General features: G+C 41.8%; 1 protein-coding gene across 2 annotated transcripts in view; it reads left to right on the plus strand.

Annotated features, from left to right (window-relative positions):
- The window catches only part of GRHL2 (grainyhead like transcription factor 2), a 107674-nt gene that overhangs the window by 20128 nt on the left and 61654 nt on the right, over positions 1-25892 (plus strand). For both annotated transcript variants that reach the window (XM_081816319.1, XM_081816320.1), the window contains exons 5-6: positions 3351-3462; positions 25051-25145. In XM_081816319.1, the coding sequence (XP_081672445.1) occupies positions 3351-3462; positions 25051-25145 (207 nt within the window). The remainder of the gene's footprint in view (positions 1-3350; positions 3463-25050; positions 25146-25892) is intronic.

The raw sequence follows: 25892 nt of genomic DNA on the forward strand, positions 1-25892 counted from the left end.
CCGACTTCCCTGCAAAGGTAACAGAGGAGGTAGAAGAGGAAGAAGAGTATTTGGTCACCTGCTGGCCAGCTTGTCTGTTACTAGCTTTAGGTAGCAATTTCAGTGGTGATCTCTGAGACAGCTGGGTTTTCTGGCTTTGTTTCAGTGAGAAAGATAAGGAAGGATTGCTGCTCATTTCTCAGTCCAGCAATTCTTCCTCCCTCCAAGCCTGTCCCTGTCCCAGATCAGAGCTGTAGGAGGCAGGGCAGTTGAGAGTGAGAGGAAGATGTGAAGCTCACGTCCCACCCAAGGCTGAGCCCGTTGCAGGTGGAAAGGTGCCTGGTTTGTTGTGTGCCTGCCAGGGGGAATTGGTGTGTTCCTACCCTGTGGTCAAGGCTGTGGTGGAAGGATGCTTTCCTCCTCCTCCTCTACCTCCTCCTCCTCATCTTAATGGTGGAGGGATATAATAATAATAACCATAATAGTAATAACAGCAATAATGGCAGAGAGATGCCATAATAATAACAACAAGAGCCACAAAATAACAAGTAATATTTATTGGTGTATCTTCCATGTGCCAGGCACTATGTTAAGTGCCATATATCTAGCAATTCATTTGAAACTGAAACTGCCTATGAAATAGGCACTATTTTTATAATATTACAGATGAGGAAACTTGGCCTTTTAGAGGCTAGTAACTGGTCAAGGTTACACAGCTAAAATGTGAAGGAACCAGGATATAGCCCAGGCAGTCAGATTCCTGGATTTATTCTCTTAACCACGAAGGTACACTGTGTTGAGTCACATGGAGGGCTAAAAGCCAGAGGCATTTTAGCCTGGGATCCACCTCTGGATATATATGCCGGACTTCACACCCCTACACCCTCACATGTGGGTGCCTGGTAAGAAGACTCTGGATAAACCTACTTTTTAAAAAACAGTTCTGTAAATTACAAGGAAGCATATAACTCATAGACACCCTCTTAACAGCACCATTTCAGCACCCTGAAAAGATGGTGGATGGTTTGCATTCTAAGGCCATGACAGTAGTTTTGAGTGCGGAGACTTTTCCAAGAATTTTGCTTCATTGAAATCATGTAAATAATTTATTATGGAAGTTTTCTTTCCATCTGTTTCATTTTGGCTAAAACAAGCCATCCTTTCTTAAGGATTTCAATCTAACACCCTTGGAAAGTTAGAATGATGCCTCTCAGAGGGGATCTTTCTTACTCCTCAGCTCTGGGAGAGCAAGCAATCTGGAGGAAAGAGGGATACACTTGGAACTTACCTGCATTAATTTTGGAGCACAGTGTTTCATTCTGAGTTGAAGCACGTATGCTTGATAATAGCATTTTCAAACTGCCTTTCTTTTTATCACTGAAGACATAAACTTACAGACTGAGAATATGCCATTACTTAGGCTAAGATAGTCATTTGCTAGAAAAAAAAATTATCTGTTATTTTTATTTTGGAACAAAAAGAAATAAACACTAGGAGGCCACGCAATGAACTTTTACATATACAGTAGTCCCTGCCCCCTTATGTGTGGGGAATACATTCTAGGGCCCCCCCAGTGGATGCCTGAAACCATGGATGGTACCAAGCCATATAAATGCTATGGTTTTTCCTCTACCTACATCTCTGCGATAAAGTTTAACTTATACATTAGCACAGTAAGAGATGAACAACAACAGTCACAAAATAGAACAGTTATAACAATGCACTGCCATAAAAATTATGTGACTGTGGTATCTCGGGCTCTAAATATCTTCTTGTACTGTACTCACCCTTCTTCTCATGATGATGTGAGATGATAAAATACCTATGTGATGAGATGCAGTGACATGAATGATGTGGCCATTGTGACCGTAATGTTAGGCTACTACTGACCTTTGGATGATAGATCAGAAGGCACTCATCTGCTTCTAGGTTATGGTTGACCAAATGTGGGTAACCGAAACCACGGGGAAGGGGGCAACTGTAAGTGGCAAAGTTTGAGGCAGGGGGAGAGAGAAGAATGAAGAGCTTGTAGCTCATAGTTCTGTGAGCCCAGAAGCGGTTCCCCTTCTTGTCATTTCTCCATACCTTGGAGGTTCACGCTGCTTGTGAATTCGAATGATATGGATACATATTTCTAAACTAGTTTTCCTAACAGACATCTGCTTTCTTGTGTAACAAATGTTCGCACATACTTTGGGAAGAAGCCAGATTTTGAATGGACAGTACACCTGCAAGCATGTATATGGTATCTATTTTTTGTCAGGCAGCAGGGCCTCTGTCCTTATTCTCTTTGAGTTTGAAGTCAATGGGAAGACATTGCTGTCAACTGAGTAATTAAAACTAATTAAGTAAATGACTTCAAGTGTGCAAAATGCTACGAAGAAGTTATTAAAGAATGAGAGTCAATGAAATATTCTGGAATAGTAGGAAAATGTCTAAGAAATATTTTAGCTTTGGAATAAGAAGGAGAGCCGGTATCCCTGATACTGCAGTTGTAGGGATTTTTGGGGTTTGTTTGTGTTGGTAACTTCTCCATCTCATAAGCGATAGCCAATTAATGTGTATTTAGTTTAATGAGGGTTTTTATAATTTAGAACCAAAACGGGCTTTGGATTCTTATTTCTACAAGATGTAATTAGTTTCTCAAGCAAGTACATCCAAATTGTGTTGAAATAAATAAAATAGTTGACCTTGTCTCTTTTGGTCTGTGAAATATCTGTAGCTTAGATCTGTGTTCCTCAGTATGAACTCATCTTGTAGTATTTCACTCATTACCTTAGTATTTCTCTCATTACTCCCGTATTTCAGCCTGAGGCACTTAATTAGGCTAGAAACAGATGCTTGCTTCTTTACAAAAGGTGCCAAATTCTACATTTAAGAATACAAAATTTCAAAAATGTGTTTGTTTTCAGTACAAAAAAAAGATTTTTTGGTATTCCCACTCACCTCACAAAACAATAAACGTGCTCTTAGTTAATTTGGTTGTTTATGACTCATGGTAAAAATGATGTGGGGAGCGCCTGGGTGGCTCAGTTGGTTAAGTGTCCAACCTCAGCTCAGTCTTGATCTCAGCTTGGTCTTGATCTCAGGGTCGTGAGTTCAAGCCCTGCATTAGGCTCCATGCTGGGGTGGAGCCTACTTAAAACAAAAAATGACGTAGGATTCTTTTTTCTGTGTACTGTTCTCATTCTCCAAGCATTTTTTAAGTGGGCCCGTTTTTACACCAAAACCGTACAGCTGAGCTTGTCTGGACTTTTGTCAAGCAACCTTATAGAAACACAGCTCTGGTAGAACTGCCGGAAGTGGAGGCTGTGAAGGAAGCAACCGAGGCGCCCAACAGAAAGTAAGATGCATGGTTCTCCCCTCTGCAGAGCGTGGTAATGGTGGTCTTCAGTGAAGACAAAAACCGAGATGAACAGCTGAAATACTGGAAGTACTGGCACTCCCGGCAGCATACGGCAAAGCAGAGGGTCCTTGACATTGGTAAGTTGACCTTGACCTCCCTGTGCTGTCTTAGGTAAACTGACATGTTGTCATGATGCCAAGGAGAGCCCAGCACACAACTCACAGCTGGGACCCACATAGCTCTTGGGAAGATGTGCCAGGCACCAGTCTGGGCACTTTTCCTTTGTTAGTACATTTAGTACAAATTAGGTGGAGACAGCAAAATCAGGCCAAGCTGAGTGCAAAGCACTGTTTGTTCTATGGAAGCCAGCTGTGACTCGTATAATAATAGTGGTACATTTGGATTTGCAAGGACTATGTCAGTTTCTAAAATACTTTTCCATGCCCTCCTGTGTTTGGGCGTAGTGGCCAGTCCGGCAGACCAGATGAACTCTTACCCCCATGACATGAGTAACCTCAGGATCATTTATCTCTAAGGTACTAGTGAAAGTCATATGACTGGAAAGTGGGTCTGGTTCTCTGATTCTCCATGTAGTGTCCCTTCAGCTCCAACACACGCCTGTTGCTGCTAGAACTAGGTGGTCTGGCAAATGAAACCTTTGAGAGATCTTTTCCAGCAATAGAGGCAGAACGGCCCCAGCAAGTCCATTTTCTGGACTCTGTATATTCTTAAACACCAGGTCTGTTCTCTGGAGACCAGTAGTCCCCTGGGTGGGACTCAGGGTTTGGCCAGGAAGGTAGAGCCCATGCCAGGTGGTCCCATGGAGGGAATTTGTTGCAAAGATTGGGAGGGCTGAAGGCACCGTGAGGCAGTCCAGAGATGAGCAACAGCAGGAGTCTGCTGCTATTAGCTGTAGGCCTGGAGGATCAAAGAGAGGAGGTTGTGGGTGTTGGGGAAGCCACCCAGCAAGAGCTCGAACCATAGTGGGGGCTGCCTCAGCAGGAGCTGGGACCACAGACAGAGCAGATTTGCAAGAGGAGGAAGAACCACAGAGGAGTCACTGCCAGACACACCTCTCAAAGAATGCCAAGAGGGAGGAGGAGAAGGAATGCCCGGTCTTCTCCCTGTGTCCCACACTCCCACCAGTGCTTCCCAAGGGCCAAATTTACCCTGAAGCCATTGGGTACATGATCCTCGCAAATGTGGTTTGCAGGAATCAACCTCTGGGAAGTCAGGGATTGAATCTTAAAATTTCTAGAGATTACTTAAAAACCCTGACAGTAATATGTGTTTCTCAGTAATTTTAACACTTTCTATGCTGTTTTTTTAAGAAATAAGTAATTTCTCATCTGTGGGCTTTCTTACCTCATTTTGCAGGCCAAGAGGCTGCAGTCCCAGTGAGTGTAGGCAAAGTAAAGGTCTCCATCATGTTGGGTATCAGAAGGCATTCTGATACCTGAGCCCTTACACGGTATTACTGAGCCATTGCTTTGATTTCGTACACACTGCGATGATTGTTTTTTTTTAGACCTTCCATCTCACCCTTGCCAAGGTCCCTTGACCAATGGCAGAGAGGTTAGTTATTACGTTAGGGTGAGAGACTCACCATAGAACACATTGAAACTAATTGTTGGTTTATCCTGCAAGATGGTTACACCTCTCCTTGCCCCAGTGCATGCACACACACACACACACACACACACACACACACACCTCCTATTAACTAGTCAAACATATTTATCTAATAAACCAGGAAACTGAGGCCCAGTGAGGCTCACTGACCCACTTTTCCAAGTGACTTATCCTCAGATAATCAGTGCAAGAGCTAGGATAAGACAATCTTCTTCACCCAGCTCATACACAGAAACTACAAGATCAATTGACTAGGACAAGGGGTTGGGGATACTTGCCTTAACCTGCTTTGTAGCCAATCTGCATAGAGCAGAGGAACAATTTTATTTTATTTGAAAAGTTAGCCTTATAATTATTACCCAAGAAAATCAGAGGAGCAATTAAATAGAAATATGCACTAGGTCCAAATAAGGCAAATAATAAAAGCATTTTACTGGCTTACCTGTTGGTTCAACTTTGATATTGTTGTAAGGTTTACTTTTCTTAGACCAGAATGATTTCTCAGCTCTCACAGGACTTCACTTCTTATCTCTCTTCTTGATCGCCTCTTGCCTGCCTTCGGACTTTCCCTATAACCCTTTACACATGCATTTGCACACATATGCACACACATGATTTATCTTTGAGATTTAGTTACTGAGAAGCTTTGTGGCTCCTTGGGCTGCCTGCTCTGAACCCAAACCCGAGGAGTATTAAATCAGTCCCTTAGCTTCAAAGGACAAATTGATTTTTCTAACCACAACCTCGACCTGACAGCTACTCACAGAGGATGAGGAAATATGCAAAAATCTTATAGAATTCATTCCTTTACTAGACTTACAAAAAAATCAAACCATGTGTTCCTCTGCCGGTGGATGGTTAATGCCATCTCCAAAATAAAGAGGGAGCTGATGCTGGGATGGTGTGTACATCTGTTTGCACCGTCAGCAGGTAGCTTTGGAGTGCGGTGCTGAGGACGTTGATGAAGGCTCCACCTTGCTTCCACCAGGGGGTTAGCAATGCCTGCTGACAGTGGAGGGAGGCTGAAGGGTGCATGTGCCATGTAGTTGCCAGTGTGGGTCGAGAACCTTCTAGTAGCCTAAAGAAAAAAAGGAAGAATCCAACGTTTTAAAATACATTACCTTTCTTAACTTCCATGAAGCTGGAGGTTACAGTCAGGGCTCATGGTTGCAGTTTGCAAATCTCCACCAGTCACTATGGTCACCAAGTTCAACTGGGCCCTCTAGGTAGTGACCTTGAAGCTGAAGTTAAAGACTGAGATAGGGCCCCTTTCATTAAAGCAGAGATTCATAACTTGTGGTCTTCGGAGTCTGTGGGTGGACTTAGTGGCTCCTCCAGCTCCTCAAGTTCTTAACAACACAGTTTTGTCTGTAGAGGTGTGCGTATTCTTTCTTCTCATTTTTTCAGGGTTCCTGGGATAACCAGCCCTCCTCCAGCTCCCTGCCTCTCTACCTCCACTCCAAGCAAAGCCCAGTGGAGCTTTCACCTCTCTTCGTATCTTTCCTTATTCTGCATCCCCTCAGCATTCATGGTCAAGGATTGCTCTGTTGTCTCTTGTACCCTGTAATGATGGCTGGCGAACATTCTACATCTTTCCTGCCATACATTTATCTCACTTGGATTAGAATGTTGGTTGCTCTTCAAGGCTGCTCCTCATCTCCCACATACTTCTGATCCTCTGAGGAGCTCCTACCAACCAGTAGTGCTGGTGGTTGCCAAATGGGGAGAGGACCCTCAGTGTCCCTGAAGGAGTCCTTTCTGTGGGTCTGTGCAAAGGAGAGTGGGAGCCCGAGGGCCTAGGGTGCAGAGAAGCAGGCTGCTCCTCAGAGCCCGTGGAGCCTTGGCTCCCAGGTTCCTTGTATCCTGATTGGAGTTCACGTGAGGCTGTGCTTGCATCACACCAAGCACGGCTCTCCTTGGGCAGATCCTCACACATTACATGGTTTGTTCCCTCACTTTTTGCAGGTCTTTGCTTGTCATCTTATCAGAGACCTTCCCTGTCACCTTACCTAAATGGCGCACCCTCATCACTCTCCAGCTCTTTTACCTTTATTGTATTGCAGAGCGTTTATCACTACCCTACATGTTACTTATGTATATATATTTCTATTTCTCATTGTGCCCAACTAGAAGGTAAAGCCCATGAGGGCAGACCCTTGTCTGGTTTAGCACAGGGCCTGAGACATAGTGAGCTGTCAATAAATATTTCCTAAATGAATGAGTGACCGAATGAATGAAGAAACGTGTGGATAAAACTCTTATTATACTGACAGAAGGCAGGCCACTGGAGGGAATGAACTGTATCTTAATAATACCCATGTATTCCTTGTCTTCTGTGTACTAGGCTCTTTCTATATATCATATATAAACATTCTGTCCTTCGTCCTCAAAACAACTCATTTTGTTGTTTAAAAACTGAGGTGGTGAACGGTAAAGAATTCTACCCAAGGTCATGTACCTGGTAAGGGGTGTCGGTGGGATGGAAACCCAGGAATGCCTGAGTTTGCACTCCTTGTTTTTTATTATTCTCTGTCCTTGCTCCACAGTACATCCTCTTTGTATGGCAACCCCTAGGTAGGTCTTGGCCCCACTAGGCCCTGATGACTTGTAGAGTGACTGCAGACATCCATGACCTGACCTTGTGCTGATGTACTGCCTCTCCCCACTGTGCTTTCCTTTCCAGACATTGAGAACGTTTTGCAATCTGGGGGGGTGGGACTCTTGGCTGCTGCTAGTTCTGACATTTCTGAAAGCCAGTTCAGCCATGTGGTTCTTGTACATTAGGCCTTAAACTATTTTGTTTGGGGGGAGGGGGGAAGGAAACATTAGCAATTAGTTCTTACTTGATAAAAGTAAAACAAACAGACCTTGGCCCTAGTGGCCCTTGCTGCTTTTTCAGAGCACACGAGCGGAGTTCTCCAAGCCTCACAAGTTCTTTCTTGTGAGCTCGTTGAAGAACAACAATTACGCCAGGTCATAAATGAGTTTACATTCTGCAGCCCAAGGAGCATTCCTGCGCCAATTAGACCTCAGACCTCCTCTATGGCAGAGCCACTTAGATTGTTTCTGTTGTTTGCTCGTCCCTGATTGTGGACGTCCCTCTTTAAGGACATGGAGTTAATGCTGGTCCCATGTTAGTTCCCATGCCTTGCGGAAAGGCATAATTACTCCATATTCATTCAGCAAATAGGCCAGACCCTTCATTAGGGACTAGTGATTCAGAGGTAATTAGGACAGAGCCCCTGTCCTTAAGCTGCTCGAATCTGGAGGCAAGACGATGAGTGGCTAAGATGTCACACAGTGAGTGGCGTCTTGGAGGAGCGCTTCCCTGAGAGGTGTTTCTGAGACCCTTCTGAAAGGACGACAGGAGTGCGTGAGGTCAACAAGGTGGGGGAGGGTGCTGCAAGCTAAGGAAACAGCACATGCTCATATAGGAACCAAGGCAGAAGAACCAAAATGAGATTGGCAGATAAATTTTATCAAGTCTGATGAAATTGTTAGCCTGAATGGCAGGGGGTGGAAACTGTCATAGGTACTGGTGAGAGTGTTCCTTGATTGAACTAATACGGACAGTAAGACGAAGGAAGGAAGTCCTGAGTAAATGAGGTTGAGGGGCTAAGAAAGAAGGGTTTAGTAGCTGTAGAAGGGCTTGCTTTTTAAAGAGGAATCGTAGGGGCGCCTGGGTGGCTCAGTCGGTTAAGTGTCTGACTCTTGGTTTCGGCTCAGGTTGTGATTTTCGTGTTGTGAGATCGAGCCCTGCATTGGGCTCCATGCTGAGCATGGAGTCTGCTGGAGATTCTATCTCCCTCTTCCTCTGCCCCTCCCGCTTGTGCTCTCTTTCTCTCTCTAAAATAAATAAACAAACCTTTAAAAAATAAATAAATAAAGGGGAATCGTAGGGTGAAACTCCAGGCCTCCTTTGGTACCGGCTGAAACTCCAGGCCTCCTATGGAGGCTAGTCAAGCCTAGCGGGGTATGTGGGGTCCAGGCCCTGGAAGGCTGTAGGCAGTAGAGGGCCATTGACTCGGGCCACCCGTGTCCCGGCAGCAAACCTGCCCTGCAGGCGGAAAGCTTGCGAAGTGCTGCCTCAGGATCTTCACAGAGGAGCATCACCACGGCCACATCACAGGTGTTGAGGGTCATTAAGCTCAGGGGTTTTCTCCCTTGGCTGCTTTAACACTATCTTGGCTCCATAAAGTCTTGTTGTATAGTTTTATTGGGGAGATATTCAAATGTCTGTGTGTGTACTTTTTTATATTGAGCTGTAGCATGCATGCATTGTTTTTAGTTAACCCATGTTTTTCTATTGTTGAACTGAGTGGATTTTAGAAATCCAAGAGTACGTAAGAGAGGGATAATAAAAATTGTACCTTTGTGTTGTCATTCATCCAAGCGGGTGTATTCCATTTGTACATCCGTCTTCCCAGATTGCTGATAAGGACAGATGGAGGGGAGTGTGCAGAAATAACAAGCAAATAGATACTGTAATGAAATGACATTTTTCTGTAATGAGTTTCAGGACTTGAATTCAGAGGCTTTGGATAACCATTGAGGTTTTTGGCAGCACTGTTGGTGTGGGATGATATCTGTACTGCAGAGAGGTGATTCCAGGCCAGCATGGAGGTGAAGAGAGGGAGAGACGGGCAGTGGGAAGACCAGTCGGAGCCAGGTGAACGATGGAGTGCACCCAGAGGAGTGCATTGTAAGCGGGGGATACAGAGGTATCCCAGGAACAAGAGACAAATTCTAGAACTGATAGATCCCCTGTGATGACTGGCTTTGGAGATAAAGGAGAAGTAAAGGATCACAGAAGAAAAGTGCGGCCTTGCTAACTAAATGGGTGCCCTGCTCCTAGGTAGGGGTGTCAGGAGGAGGGACATGGCCAGGAACGGCAGGTTGGCCAGGGGCTGTGTTCAGCCAGGGGCATGATGACGTTGAGGCACCATCTGTACACAGAGTAGGTGGGACTTACCCTCGACTCGTCTGCACCATGGGGTTATCCAGTTTTGCACAGTGTGAGCCATGTAACAACATATTTCAAATGAACCACAAATGACAAAATGAACTGGACTACATATCAAGCTTCCTCAAGCAGTGGATAATTCCAAAACCACTCTCTGGGGAAGGCACATTTTTCTCTTTGTTTCCTTTCAAGGAGGGAAGGAAAGTTAGAAGAGGTTCAACAACTAAAATTAACTTTATAGAATGAGAGCCAGAAGCTACGATAGATAGAATGAAGCACATTCACATGTAATTTCTCTCTTCTGAACAGAATTAAGACTTACTTTACTACCTTACAGTGCAGATGTTCCAAAATAAGAACCGTGTGGTTTTTGTCTTTTCGCAGTGGGTGGCGTGGATTGTAATGTAATGACGCTGATACCACAAGCAACATCAAAATAAGCCTCCTTACTTTACAGTCACATCCAATGAACCATTATCGATAAAAATTTGTAGTTAATTGTGAAACCGACTATTTGCTCTTTATTCCGTCTCTGTCTTCAGTTTTGATTTGCAGTAATCTTTCCCTGTATGTGGGATGTGTCAGTTATGTTGTTACTATTAATCCTGTAGTTTTCCATGGTAATTAGCAGGCAATTATAGTTCATCTTTGATTATTAGCATGTGATTATCGGATTTTCATCTGTGCCCTCATGCAAATCTCTTTCTTTAGAGCCAATTTTTAAATACCAGTTTTATGTTAAGGTAAAGCTTTTCTTGAAAACTTTAGTTCCAACGAAATGGAAACATTTCTTGAAGTTTAGTTCTCAAGACCTTTCAGAAGACTCTCCAGCACGGAATTTTGCTGTGAAGTCCAGGCCTGGGAGCTCTCTTCAGTCTGGAATCATATTCCACTTTCAGATAGGAATTGTGATTAAAATTAAGTAACATGATTTATTTTTTCCCCTCTCTTTGAGTTTTCTAGAGGAGGCTGGCTTCAGATGTGCCCTACAAGGGTGCTTTCTTGCAGGTTTTATCACCAACCCTGGGCTGGGCCACCCAGCGCTGTGCAGAAATGTGGGAGGGTGAAGATTTGGGTGGTGGGTGGGAGACAGCTGCTGCCTCTCTGAGGGTCGGGTGAGTCACGTAGCCAGGTCATCTGTGCACGGTCGAGGCCTAGGAGACAAGAGTGCCCTACAGCTTGCCTTTCTCTTGGCTAGGCTGTCCCACCTGCCCTTTAGTTTTGTTCTGTGGAAGGCTCTACTGTAGAGTCAAATGAACCTGCTCTCTCCCTGCAGTCAGGAAGATGTGGGTCTTCCTTCCTTTAAAGATAACGCAATTAAGTGGAATTTCGAATTTTGATCCTGGATGATTTTCACACTTCTGAATAGATATGAAAAGTAAATTTGACTCAGAATAAAACAAAACCTCTTGAGGGGCGCCTGGGTGGCTCAGTCGTTTAGCGTCTGCCTTCGGCTCAGGTCATGATCCCAGGGTCCTGGGATCAAGCCCCGTGTCGGGCTCCCTGCTCAGTGGGAAGCCTGCTTCTCCCTCTCCCACTCCCCCTGCTTGTGTTCCTTCTCTCCCTATCAAATAAATAAATAAAAATCTTAAAAAACAAAACAAAACAAAAAAACAAAACCTCTCGAGAGCCCCTAACGTTAAGAATGAAATCACAGGGCTGCTGCAGTCAGGGCCATGAGTCAGAGCTGAGTTGGAAGGGCGGCCTTGAGCCCTGCTTCCTCCACAGGAGGGAGGAGGTGTGGGTGGACCAGCACTACCCAACAGGGGTCCTCCTCTCCTCCGCTCTAGACACATGTGGGGCACCTTCTGCTTTGAGTGAAGTGCCGTAGCCACAGTGACTGAAAATTCCTTTCATCTTCAACTTTCGTTAGAAAAACATTTATGTGATAAAAGTGTAGGAGGCTAATTAAGGTTATATGTTTTAAAACATTATAAAATGCTTTAAAATGCATTATAAAAAACTTTAAAGTTTATTCTTAGTTCAGACAGAACATACTGATTTTCAATAACCACTGAGCCACTGTGGGTTTTCATTTATTGCCTTGTATGTTTCAGTATGAGTCCTAGAAGCTCATTCTGTTGGGGAAAACAGCTCTGGGGAGAAGCACTTCCTGCTCCGCATGTGTGCTTAGTGTGACCCAGGGGTACCCCTCACCTTCCCACCAGCAAAGGGTCCAGAACAGAGCCAGAGTTCACAAACTGCCCATGTCCAGGCCCTGATTCTTGGAGACTCCCTTTTAAATTATTAGCTGGGTCTTCCTCTTTCCTTCCACTCTACGTTTCTTAAAAAAGGTATCCACTAGCCCACATCCTGTACTCCTAATGTCTCTCCATCCAGTACAGCCTGTCTTTTATTTAAAAAATTTTTAAAAGATTTTATTTATTTATTTATTTGAGAGAGAGAGAGAGCCCAAGCAGGGGGAGCGGCAGGCAGAGGGAGAAGCAGGCTCCCTGCTGAGCAAGGAGCCTGACATGGGACCATGACCTGAGCCCCAGGCAGACGCTTAACTGACTGAGCCACCCAGGCGTCCCTTATTAAAGTTTCTTAATGCCAAGTCTACAGGTCCTTTTTTGCCCCTCACTAGTTTTCCTAGTTACTTGCAACCTCTTCTTTGTTCCTTTCTATGGCTCTCCTTGCCTAGAATGTCCCTCCCTCTCTCCTTGACCTGGCAGACATTTTACCCCTTAAGACCTGGTTTCTCTGTCCCCACTTGCATGGGATCTTCTTCATCTTTCAGGCAGAGTCAGCTGCTTCCACTATGGGTTTTGGTTTGTATCTAGTCAATAGCATTTCACTATGTTTCACTTGGTTCATCAGTGTACATTCTGTCCATCCCACTAGGTGCTGAACTTCTTGAGTGGAGAGAGAATTTTTTTAACCTTTGTATATACCCCCAGCACCTGGTACAGAGCCTGACATAGCTTAGATTCTCAACAGTGTCGACCAGTCAATGAACAAATGCCGTGTATGTTTTGTGTGTAGGTAATAACAGTTATGATAAGCAGGCACAGGTCTCGTTACCGGAGAAATCAGGCTGGGCTTGCACTTTCTCCTCTTCCATGCTGAAAGAATAATTTTTGGTAGTATTTTTTCTGATGTCAGGAGGCTAACTGTGCATTTGGTACCTTAATTTCTTAGATTTTAAATATTTATTACACTACAGCCATTTTGATGAAACTAGTTTAATAACTAAGACTAATTGCTAACATAAAAACAGAATACATACACTAATAAAGCCGGGGAAAAATGTCCCATTTTTAACTTAACTAGAAATTATTACTGTTTCCTGGAAGCAAACAAATAGGAAATTGTTTCAAAGCAAACTTAAAAAAAAAAAAGTAGCTAGATTTGGAAATTAAAAATTATAAGGAATGTGGTGGCCCTTAATCATTTTTCTTCACTGCTTCTAGGAAGTGTGTTTACCTGGTTCCAAGACATTGCTGTTTACTAAACCTTTCCCTGCAAATGATTTCCTTACTGCTGACAATTTTAAAGCCCTGAGTAGTTAACCAGAAGAAATGTTACAGAAAGGATTAAGGCATGGAATGGATGCTTAGAGACCCCTCTGAGAATCTTAGTAGACCCTCTACTTAATACTGTAAAATGCTTTATTTCCTGTTTTATTCCCCCCCCCCCCCATTTACTGGACACTCTACTGTCTTTCCCTTACTTGGTGGGACCTTTTCTGTATCTTTAGCTATGGAAGACCACCATGCTTTCTTGTCAAACATGTAATCTGTGCTTTGATTTGATTTCATGTCTTTCGTTTGGGCCCTAATTATTTTCTTCAGAGATGCTTTTAATGAGACTGCAAGTAACCTGATAGTCTCGTGTTTTTAGCATTATTTGATTGGCTTAAAAATTACAAGAAAAAATAGCTGGAGATACACTCTGATAGTTTCATGAGGCTCATCTATATACCAAACAAAACTACAGAGCTGGTATTGTCAGCCTTCCGTTAGCATTTACTAGAAGCCTCTCTCTTGCTGCACACTTCAACATAAACAAATTTACGTCTTTGCAATAGCCCCAAGTGTGAAATTGGGCAAATGTAAAGTTTTCCTTCTTTGTTTACACAACCGAAAACTTGCCAAGAGAGAGTTTTTCCAAAATTAAATTAAGCTCTTTGAGGTTGGAGAAACCAAAATAAGGTGAAGCTAATCTGAAGGAAAGTCTCTGAACAGGCTCCAGGAATCTGGAGCTGCCACTAGTTTTCATGCTCTTGAAAAGGCAAGTACTGAAATGAGGGGGCGCTAAAGAAATGAGGGGTCTCGTCATTGTTCACTGATCCTGTGACGCAGGTGCTCATATTCTCTCCATTTTGCAGATAGGGAAACCAGCTCAGAGCAGTTACGCAGCTTTACTTAGGTGGCTTCTGATCCTGTTGAACCCTGACTGTAGTCCCCGGATGCTGTGGTCCACATTACAACGGAAAACAGTAACAGAAGCAACAGCTTCCCTCCTTCGAAGGGCAAATTCATCTTGAAGAAATATATTTAAGAGAATTGGAATTTCAATTTCAAAATGATATCTAAATCCTCCAATAACTGGTGGAAAATAAGGAAACAGGAATAGCAGCATGAGTAATTCAAGTAGCAGTTAATGCAGAAATCATTCATGTAATGAACTAGAATAGCTCATGCGGTCCCCCCGGCCCTGCACCCATCACACACATAACAGACTCACCTTCCTATGTCTGGTAACCAGTTTAGTGTGTGTGACTGGGCAGCCAGGGTCAGTTGGGGAGGTTGAAAAGGGAGGTTAATCTACAAGAAACAGTAAGTGTTGGCGAGGATGTGGAGAAAAAGGAACTCTTGTGCACTACTGGAGAGAATGCAAACTGGTGTAGCCGCTGTGGAAAACAGTATGCAGGTTCCTCAGAAAGTTAAGAACAGAATTACTGTATGATCCAGTAATCGCAGTAGTGGGTATTTACCCAAAGAATACAAGAGCACTAATTCAGAAGGACATATGCACCCCTGTCTTTATTGCAGCATTATTTGCAACAACCGAATTATGGAAGCAGCCCAAGTGTCTACTGATAGATGAATGGATAAAGATGTGGTGTATGTATATGTATGTGTGTTATATATATATGTGTGTGTGTGTATATATATGTGTGTGTATATATATATATGAATATTATTTAGCCATAAATAAGAATGAAATCTTCCCATTTGCAGCAACATTGGATGGATCTAGAGAGAGTAATGTTAAGCAAAAATAAGTCAGTCAGAGAAAGACAAATACTATATGATTTCACTCATATGTGGAATTTAAGAAACAAAACAAATGGAGAAAAAAAGTGAGAAACCAAAAAACAGACTCTTAGCTATAATGAACAGATGCTTTCCAGAAGGGAGGTGGGTGAGGGGATGGGTGAAATAGGTGAAGGGGATTAAGAGTATACTTATCTTGGTGAGCACTGAGTAATATATGGAATTGTTCAATCACTATATTGTACACATGAAAGTAATAAAACACTGTATGTTAACTACACTGGAATTAAAATTTTTTTAAAATGGAGGTTAATCTTAGTGGAACTTGAGCAGCTGGAGGGATTGGGTTTGTGGTTCAGATTTAGCAGAAGATAATCCATGTGAGGATTTACAGTTCTTGTAATGTTGTCTGTGTTCTGTACCACCCGTTGCCAAAAAGTCATTTCTTTTATTTGAATTTCTTCAGTCCGCAACTCAAAAGTACAATTGTATGTATTTGAAACTTCTTTCTAACGTTGAAGGCTGCTAGGCACTAGAATGGGTCTTTGAGAGAGACTGGAATATCTTCCAATAGAAGTATAGAGTATCTGCCAATAGAATGGCAATTCTCAAGTTTCTTACTAATGATAAAGTACCATCATCTGAGCATGAGTTCAGTTCTCTTTTATAAGTCAGAGTTGGTTTAACTGGGAAGTTACAATGTCTGGAGATATCATCTGGGCTGGGAAAATATTGGGGGCTGTTGTCCTGGAGGGAGGGAGACCCATTTGTAGGTCTGAGATGATTATGGTGGATTGGCCACTGTGGGCAGTAACTTGTAATCCTGTGTGCCTATAACTTCTTGTCCCCACACCTACGTATATCAAGTAAGAAGATGAAGAATGAACAACCAAAATTAAACTTGAGTAGTTCATGCAGTATACAAGAATAAATGATTTACCAAAGCACTTATCCATGCCTTCATTCATTCAGCAAACTGTCAGAAAGTACTAGGCACTATTTTTCAAGAGACAGAATAGTTTGAGTTAAAAATAGACCGAAGTTAAATCTCACTGAATAACATAGACTAATGAGAAGAGCTTAATTTTAAGCCCATCCAAGCTTATTTAAATTTGGAGCCAGAAGCCATAGTGCATATATAGGTCCTATATAAGCATATATGTTTGTGTGTCTACACATAGGATCTGACTTATTCTCAATTTGAAATCAAGTTTACGGATCAAGACCAGCATTTGTAAAAAAAGGAATCAGAATAAAAAATGCCAGCATAGATGGAACACAGTAATAGGCTACAAGCAAAATGCTTTCCTTACTGTAAGTTTATTGTCACTACAACTGAAAGCTAGAACATTGGTTTATAAATTTCTTTGCTAGAAGCAGAAGGGTGAATCAAACAAATAAAGTATTAGGTTTTGCTCAAAAGGAGAATTCCAAGAAAGATTCCTTCTTAAATGATGTCTGTGAAGGTAATATCATCAACCATGAAAAGTAAACAGGAATATATTTTAATTTATTTTAATATCAAAGTCACTTGATACTGGTCACATTCTATGAGTCACAAATGATGTTTTCATAATTTCAGCCATTATTGTTCTAGATTATGTGTGGAAAGGTGCTCATTTGAAAGGTCGTATGTCACAGAAATCAAAGGGCTCTGCTTGTATGTAGACAGAACTTCTTGGGTTCCAATCCTGGCTTGGCCGCTGAAAAACTAAGTGATTATCAGGGAGGCGAGGTGCTTAACATGTTAGCCTGTTTTCTATGCTACAGAGTAAGGATAACGTAAAAAGCTACTGATCAGAATTGTGTGAGGTGATGTTTGTGAAGTATGCCTATTTAGCACACACTTGACTCTCAAAAACTGGTGGCTGATCCTATTATTTGCTCAGGAGCCAGGACCAAATGATGGAAATACATTCAGAGCCTCTAAAAATCAGCTCAAGTGTCAACACACTTAAGGAAACCCAGGTTACCTCTGACTAGGGAAAAGCATGATAAAGAATATAATGGACTCATTAGAGTTCTTATGAGTCATCCAGGCTTTAAGAAGCTGCTTCTTTGATTTCAAAAAACAAAAAAAAATCTCAAAACCTACTTGGACTAGGGTTTATTTATTCTGCCTATTTTAAGTCAGAGCGAATACTTCTAGAATGACCCTCGAGCGTTTCCTGAATTTGAGCTGGTTCTGTTTGGTCTTTGCAGACAGAGGGAAGCAGATGTTTGAGGACAGGTGGGATGGGGGAGTAGGGACCAGTGTTGTTCCCCTCACCCACTAAAGGATTAGCGGGTTTGTTCTTAGATATTGTCTCTCTCTCTCTTCTTCTTCTTCTTTTTTTTTAAAGATTTATTTATTTTAGTGAGAGAGTGCGAGCATGGGGAGGGGTGGAAGAAAAGGGAGAGAGAAACCCCAGCAGACTCCTCTTTAAGCTTGGAGCCTGAAGCGGGGCTCTATCCCATGACCCCGAGATCACAGACCAAGCTGAAACCAAGGACCCAAGCTGAAACCAAGAGTCAGACGCTTAACCGACTGCACCACCCAGGGGCTCCATATATTGTCTCTCTTTTGTAGATGAGGAAATAGCAGGTTCAGAGAGCTTCTGTAACTCATTCAAGGTCACAGGGCTTGTTGAGAGGAGGACAGAAATTAAATTCTGGTTGGTGTGTCTCTACCCCCACTGTCCTTTCTTCGTATGCTTTGGGCACCGCCATATAGATTGACCCCCTGTATGTCCCAACCCCAAATATAAACTACCTCAAATCTTTGGCTTTTTAAAAACAAAACAAAACAAAACAACATCTTCTTAGGCTGCGGTGTAGCTCACTGAATTGGTAATCGTGCCCTGAGCCATTTTCAGCATTCCAGGCTCATTATTTCACTAGTCCAGACAGAATCCATACCTTTCGGAAGAGCAACAGTTTTTATATTAATTATACCATTCTTTTTAATCTCCAACAATATATACAAAAAATAATTAAAAGGGATAGTTATAATTTACCAAGCACGTGAAGCTTAATTAAGGTGAAGGAATTAAGAGTTCCTTTGACGGCATTCCAGAATCACACACACACAGTTTGAAGAAGACTCAACCTACAAAAGTCTGAGTCTAAAAACCTATTAACAGACCACTGATTATATACAAAAAATAAAAGAATAAGACAGCAAAAGGATTCACCATCATGCTTTCCATAACAATTAAAATAGGATTGAATCCCATAATTCCTCTGCTGAACATAACTTGCCAGAACATATGTGAAAAGCATTGCTCATTCACCCATGCTCAGCGGCCCTTCACTGAGACACTGTAGTTTGTCATCTTTCTTCCTCAAACCTCTTGTTTTCTCAGAAGGGCTAACTTCTGAACTTTTCTTTCCATCTTCATGGTGCCTTCAGGATATGGAGCTGCTTTCTTTGCTTCCTTTCCACTGCAGCACCCAACCCTGCCCTGCTTTGTCAAGGAATGGTCCCCAAATGTGCAGTCTCTGCCTCATGGAACTTCCCCAAGTGCTTCTGTCCCAGCTAGTTACCATGCAGGATGTGCTGTGATTTTTCTCTACAAGGTATTCATATCTGGTGACAATTTATTATTTAATTTGCAAGATAAATATAGGCAGTGATTAATAGTATGACCTTTAGCATCAGACAGACCCAGATTCAAATCACAGGTTGGCCAGTTACCAGCCATGTGATTTTCTACAAGACACTTAACTTCCCTGTAGGACGAGGATGCTAACACCTACCTCACAGAGATGAGGTAATGTTGGTAAAAGACTTGGCACAGGCTTGGCACTCAGTAAGCTCTTGGTTTGTGACACTTATTATTATCCCAAGAGCATTTGCATTTTAATGTCAGGAGATGACAATATCCTTACCCAAAGGAATGGATGTTTCAGGATGGGATTCCAGGCATGAGAACAAGCAGACATCTTCGAGCAGGTGGTACTCAGGGCTCACCATGTAGGTAACTACCTGATTCTCCTATATGTGTGGTTATTGTCCACTGAGGGGAAATCTTTGAGGAGAAAGAACAATCTGTCACACGGATTTCATCGATAATTGATAGAGGACCTCAATGACAGATGTCACTTTCTCTAAGATTGTATGTGGACCGAATGAGGTGCACCCAGAGGACAGAACAGTGCTACCCAAAATGTAGACCCCAGGCCAGCAACATCAGTCCTATCTGGGAGCTTGTTAGAATGGCACATTCTTTGCCACATCCCAGACCTACTGAGTCATAATCTCTGGGAGTGGGCCCAGACATCTACATTTTACCAAAGCCCTCCAGGTGATTTCTGATGCACCCCAGCATTTAAGAAGCACTGTTACAGAACATCCATACAAGCCTATAAGCTTTGGGAATCCGGAAATACTGTACATTTGGGGGGGGAGTGTCCTAACAGGCCTTAGAGAATGTATACAGCTTTGCATTCCCATACACTTCACTCTGACATTCCAAGGACACACATACCCTTAGAGAGGACCCTGAAAAGTTTGATTGTCACCAGCCATATGACATTAACAATGAAATAAACTTAGTTCTTATTTCATTAGATAGACTCCCATTTCTTCTTTCATGGTTTCGTTCTTTTGGATGCTTCAAGTTAGTTGTATACTTTAGGGTTGTTCTTTTGTGTATGAATTTTTTTTTTTAATTTTTTTTTTAAAGATTTTATTTATTTATTTGACACAGAGAGAAACACAGCGAGAGAGGGAACACAAGCAGGGGCAGAGGGAGAGGGAGAAGCAGGCTCCCCGCTGAGCAGGGAGCCCGATGCAGGGCTCGATCCCAGGATCCTGGGATCATGACCTGAGCCGAAGGCAGATGCTTAACGACTGAGCCACCCAGGCGCCCCTTGTGTATGAATTATTAAGATTAATAAGAACTACCTTTAAAACTCAGATTAAGTTGGAATACATTTTTTTAGAAACCTGTTTCAGCCAATTATAATTTTGTTCCATCATATCATGCTGGTTTTTGGAAACATCTAAGCCATTTTCCTATTTTTATCCTCATTCTCACTAAGTAGATGTTAGTATTCTACAGATATTTACAAACCAGGGTACAAAACATGTAGTTTTTATGTTGCCTTGTCATCTTTTAGGGGGGAAAAAGTCCATTCAAAATGTAATATGTTCATAATTAAGTGTTTTATGATTTTTTTTGAATGGGGTGATTACTTTTCAGCTGTGATGGCTCTTGTGCAAGAATAAAGCCATACACTCAAATCACCTGACTTGTAGTCATAGAAGGGGATCCCAGGTTCAGGAGGTTGAATGGTGACCTTCAAAAATGATCTGTCCATGTCCTAATTCCCAGAACCTACAAATAGGACCTTATTTGGGAAAAAGGTTTTTACAGATAGGTTTGCAAGATGAAATCATCCTAGATTTGGGTGAACCCTAAATCCAATGACAAATCCTTAGAAGAGAAGAGAAGAGGGGAACAGACACAGAGACACAGAAGAGAAGACCATGTGAAGACAGAGGCAGAGAAAAGAGGGATGGGTCTATAGGTTAAGGGACACTAAGAATTGCCAGCAACCACCAGAAGCTAGGAGGGAGGCATGGAGCCTATCAACCTGCAGAGCCTCCAGAAGGAACCAGCTCTGCCAACACCTTGATTTGGAACGTCTGGCCTCCAGAACTGTGAGAGAATAAATTTCCCTTGTTTTAAACTACCAAGTTTGTCATAGTTTGTTATGGCAGCCCTAGGAAACAAAGCTTATTACACCAGCTCATCACAGTTCCTTTTACTAGTTGAGCAGCTATCCACATTAACAAAATTTGGGTTTGAAAAACTTTCTTGAGGAAATAAGTTAAGGAAGGCTTAACACCAGACTGCTGAGCTACTGTTTCTATCCCATGAGTCATAAGCCTTTAAGCAAACATTAACACAGTTTTTAGAAATGGGAGATATATCTATTAGCATATTATTCATTGGACAAAAAGCATGTGGACAAAACAACATCAGGGTGCATAAGCTGTTTAGTCTTAGAAAACTTTCATAGTTATAAATAATTGCAGAGCTATTTACCACCTATAGGAATAGCTTAGAGACTAAAGATGAACGGACATTTCTTGTATTGCATAAGGCTAAGGAAAAAGGCGTGGGCACCTGGATGGCTCAGTCGTTAAGCGTCTGCCTTCAGCTCAGGTGGAGATCCCAGGGTCTTGGGATCCAGCCCCACGTCGGGCTCCCTGCTCGGCAGGGAGCCTGCTTCTCCCTCTCCCACTCCCCCTGCTTGTGTTCCCTCTCTCGCTGTCTCTCTCTCTGTCAAATAAATCAATAAAATCTTTAAAAAAAAGAGCAAATAGCTAATGGGAAATGCTGGTGATAAATAAGTAAACAAATAAATAAGATATTGGCACATGGTATAAAGGAAATAAACAAGGTAATCTAACCATCTAGTAAAAAGTAGCCTTGCCAATCTTTTTGTTTTTTTTGTTATTGGCATAAAAAAGCTATTAAACTTAATTGTGTTATTTATTTATTTGTCTACTTATTTATTTTCTCCTACTGGACTGTAAAAGCCACATGATCAGGAACCTCATCTTGTTTCCTGCTCTTTCCCCAGTGTGAGGACACTGCCTGGCACATAGCAGACACACAGTACCTATTTGTTCAGTACATTTGCTGATGAAGTGAATATGGTAGAAACTGACAGAGGCCCTGTGCCAGATGAGGGGACCCAGAAAGCATTGTATTTGTATTTGTGTTTGCAGTGCATTTGTTTTTAAAATCCTTGGTTGAAATGTTTGACCAAACCGCTTTGGTTTGTCTTTATTTCTAAATATGACACTTGTGTTTTAAATTTACAGTTGACCTAAAGCTGTTTAACAATTGCTTATTAAAAACTTACTAAAAAGCTGTTAAAATGCTTATTAAAAACTTCAAACAAAATTACAAGACTATCTTTTAAAACAAATAGGTATGAAGAATTAGGGAACTCACTTCCTTTAAATTCCACAGTCTACTTCTCACTTCAGAATTTTAAGAGATTGGCTGGCCTGCTGAAATCACAGGTTTGCATTTAAATCATCCTAAATAAAGCCAGAAAGCCTTATTCTAAATTTCTAGGGTGTGAAATTATTTTCCTTTGCTTTCTTTTTTATCTCTTAGCTTTAGATATTTACTTTAAACTCAATAAGAAAATTTGAATACCCTAAGAGAAAAATGAGCAAAGGATAGAACAAGAAGCTGTTGTGATAAATGAATAAATTTTAAAAACGAAGAGAAAGAATATAAAAAACACAAAGAGCCAGACAGTAAAGGAAAGCCTGTTCTACCTCTTTTGCAATTAGGGAATTGCAAATTAAAATAATGGGTACCACGTGTTGCATATCATTTTGGAAAGAAACCGTTTGGGGAAACAGGAACTCATATACTGTTATTGTGACTATGTATTGTTTCAACCTTTCCAGGAGCAATTTGACAAAATGAATTAAAAGCCTTAAAAGTACATTTGCCTTTGACCTATTAATTTCACTTCTGAGAGTATATCTTAATGAAATAATGAAGTATGTGTGAATATTTAGCCATAAAGATAATTAAATGAAGTACTGTTTAAGGTAGCAAAGTATTGGACATCATTTAAGTGACCAACAAGAGCAAAATAAAGTTATGGCACTTTTTAAAATTCAATATCATCGTATTTGGCAACTATAAGTATTTTCCACAAGTTTACTTATTGACTTGGAAAGATGCTGAAGGAGTATTAAGGGGGAAAAAAAGCAAATTAAAAATAATTGTTCCAGTACTGTGTAAAAATATTTACATATCTTGGAGAAAGGGAGATAGAGACTGAGGTAGGAAAGACATGAAGTCTATGCATGGAAGTGTTTTTAGTGGTTGTTTGTGGATGAGTAGATTGTCTATGGTGAACACACAGGCTTTTGTAATATAGTGTGTATGCTTTATTTAAAATGTAAAGATACATAATTTTGCTCTAAAGTTTCCCTGGGGTAACCAATAGAAATGTGGACAGAGGCCATGAACAGGCAGTTTATATAAACAGACACCGGGTTAGGTATCCTGGATGTGAAAAGATGCTTGAACTCACAAGTGAAAGAAGAAATGCGAATATTACATCAATAGGATACCACTTTGTATCCTTTGGATTGGCAAAAAAAAAAGGTAGAAATTTGGTGAGAAAAAGGGGAAATAGAATTCTGTTGGAAGTCTCTATTGGCACAACTCATTCTAGAGAATGGGTCTGGAGGGCCATTCTGGAGAGCACATTAAGTGGGTTTTTCTGGGATTAGCCATCAATCCAGGTCCTGGTAATAAGGAGAAAACCAAATCAAACTGACTTTATTTTATTATGGGTTAATATGGATCTGTTAATATTATGGACTTTGTTTTATTATTTATATCATGGATAGAAAAAGCAGATAGGAGTGCTGCTTCTCTCAACATAATTCATACAAACACAATGAGTTGTCTTACTAAAAGAAAGTAGTTAAAATCTTGATAAAGGATCCCATGAACTTAGATTTTATAATAAATGAGGAGGAAATGGATAAAAATGATGAGATCTGTGAACTTCAGGAAAGCAGACTTCAGAATGGCCCAGCATTAACATAGCTTGTTTAAGCCTCAAAGAAGCTGCCAGCCCAGGGGTGACACAGCAGCTTAGAAGGACACAGGAAATGACGATTTGGCCAGAACTATGTCAGATTTTGTAGACAACGACCACTTTATACATCCTGGAAGTTGGGCATAATACCTACTCCTGTCCTAGCTCAGTAAGAAAAATATTCAGAAAGATTTTATAAACAAAAAGACCTCCAAGTATCATTAGCATTGAATCTTCCTCTGGCCCCCATTGTGGGGCCAGAGGTGAGGATTAAAACTAGGAATATCATGTCCAGACCTTAATGCCAGGTAAGGCAGTGACAGTGGAGACCGTAATAAGTAAGGCAACGTAGTCTGTGTACCAGAAAGCTGGAGACCACTGAAGGGTCTGTATCTGGAGAGAGGGCATAAGTAAATAGTGGCCGATGGTTACCACGGAATTCTTTGCAGCTGATGTTAGAAATAAGCATGCAACCTGCAATGTGATTAGATCTGAGGAGGTTCATAGATAGGGTTGCCAGATAAAATATAGGGTGCCCAATTCAATTTGAATTACTGACAAATAACAGGTACTTTTTCAGGGTAAGTATATCCCAAATAATTGCTAAATCTGCTCATTCTAGCCATTGCACAACACAGTTTCTGAAAATAAAAGCTATGCACACAGGCAAATCAACCCAACTTATTTCCTAAGAATATATAGCAAACACAGGGATAGCTGTTGTGTTTGTGGTAGAGGATAGTGGGGATACAAATGAATACATGAATATTACATAAACAATGAAATAAGTGAGGACCTTGAATGGACAAGTGGTGATAGTGAGCTGAGTATGATGAACTCCACTCTCTGTGCCTAAATCCAAAAAGAAGTAAAAAAGGTTTGCCTGCACTCTCCTGGAATTTCTTCCCTGAAGTCCTGCTGACGCTGTCTGGCTGATATCTGTTCTACAGAACAATGCCTGTGGAATACTCTGGCACTTCCAGCAAAATTAAGCCACGGGAAAGTGAGTAGGTGAGGGAGTGGGTAGGTGGCAAAGGATTCAGGCGGGGAAAAAATTAATAACTTTATAAACCTCGTAAAAAAAATGAAACCAGTAGACAAATCTCTTAGGAACATTGCTTCACCTAGATTTACTTTTCTAATAGAGGAACATTCTTATAGAGTAAATATTAGTGAAAGAATATCAGCGAGCACAAATCCTTAACTGTTGCTGACAGTCAGCTGGAAGAGTAGGCAAAGTTTAAACTCTCCCCATTGAAAAATGACAGTTCAGTACATGTCACCAAGTAACCCTTACTTTCTTAAAACCTTTTTCTTTTTTAATGTTACAGCTGATTACAAGGAGAGCTTTAATACGATTGGAAACATCGAGGAGATTGCATATAATGCTGTTTCCTTCACCTGGGACGTGAACGAAGAGGCGAAGGTGAGTGGAAAAATAGTATTGATTCATTCCTCATGCCTTTTGAATAATGCCACCATTCTCTGCAGATGATTCTTTCACAAAAGCCTCTGTAAGTAGGGGAAGACCTGTTAACTCCAGCCAGAAAAAAAGGAACTGAACCTGTTATCTTTCTCTAGAAGTTACGTGCATTCAGTTATGTGCAGTTAAATTGCCCTTCGGGGGGTAAAGGAGAAAAGGGAGTGTGCGTGTTTTGCTGTGGCCTCCTGCAGGACAGGCCAAGCTACGTGTCCCTCCCAAATCCTCCAGCTCCCCATGCTTCATTTTAGCATGTGGGGCTGGCAAGGCTGGGACAGAGAACCCTTTTTACCTATACTGCAGGTTCCCCCAAACAGCCCTGACTGCTGTCTTCTACAGAGGCAGGAAAGTGTTCAGAGCTAAAGCCCCATAGGTAAGTGACTGGGCAGGCCTCTGGCCACATGAGTCCCTCCAGGCATACCCTGGTTGAGGGAGAGGTACAGAAGGCTGGGCTGCAGGTCTCTGACCTTCACTCCCTGCAGTATAGCCACCACCGTGACCTTGAGCCAAGTCTTTCGTGCTGACTGCTTTAGCTTTTCCAATTTTTCTCTGGTTAGAAAGGGCAGTGGTAAAATCTCTGGCTAGTTGTGCCCTGAAGATAGACGTCCACCACTACAATACTTTGGGTAAAAAAAGTAAGACTTGCTGATACTTCGATTTGCTTTCCAGACATGAGTCTCTTTGATTTTATGA

This window comes from Leptonychotes weddellii, chromosome 4 (assembly GCF_054177405.1).
Source record: "Leptonychotes weddellii isolate Sample4059 chromosome 4, ASM5417740v2, whole genome shotgun sequence".
NCBI classification, from domain to species: domain Eukaryota; kingdom Metazoa; phylum Chordata; class Mammalia; order Carnivora; family Phocidae; genus Leptonychotes; species Leptonychotes weddellii.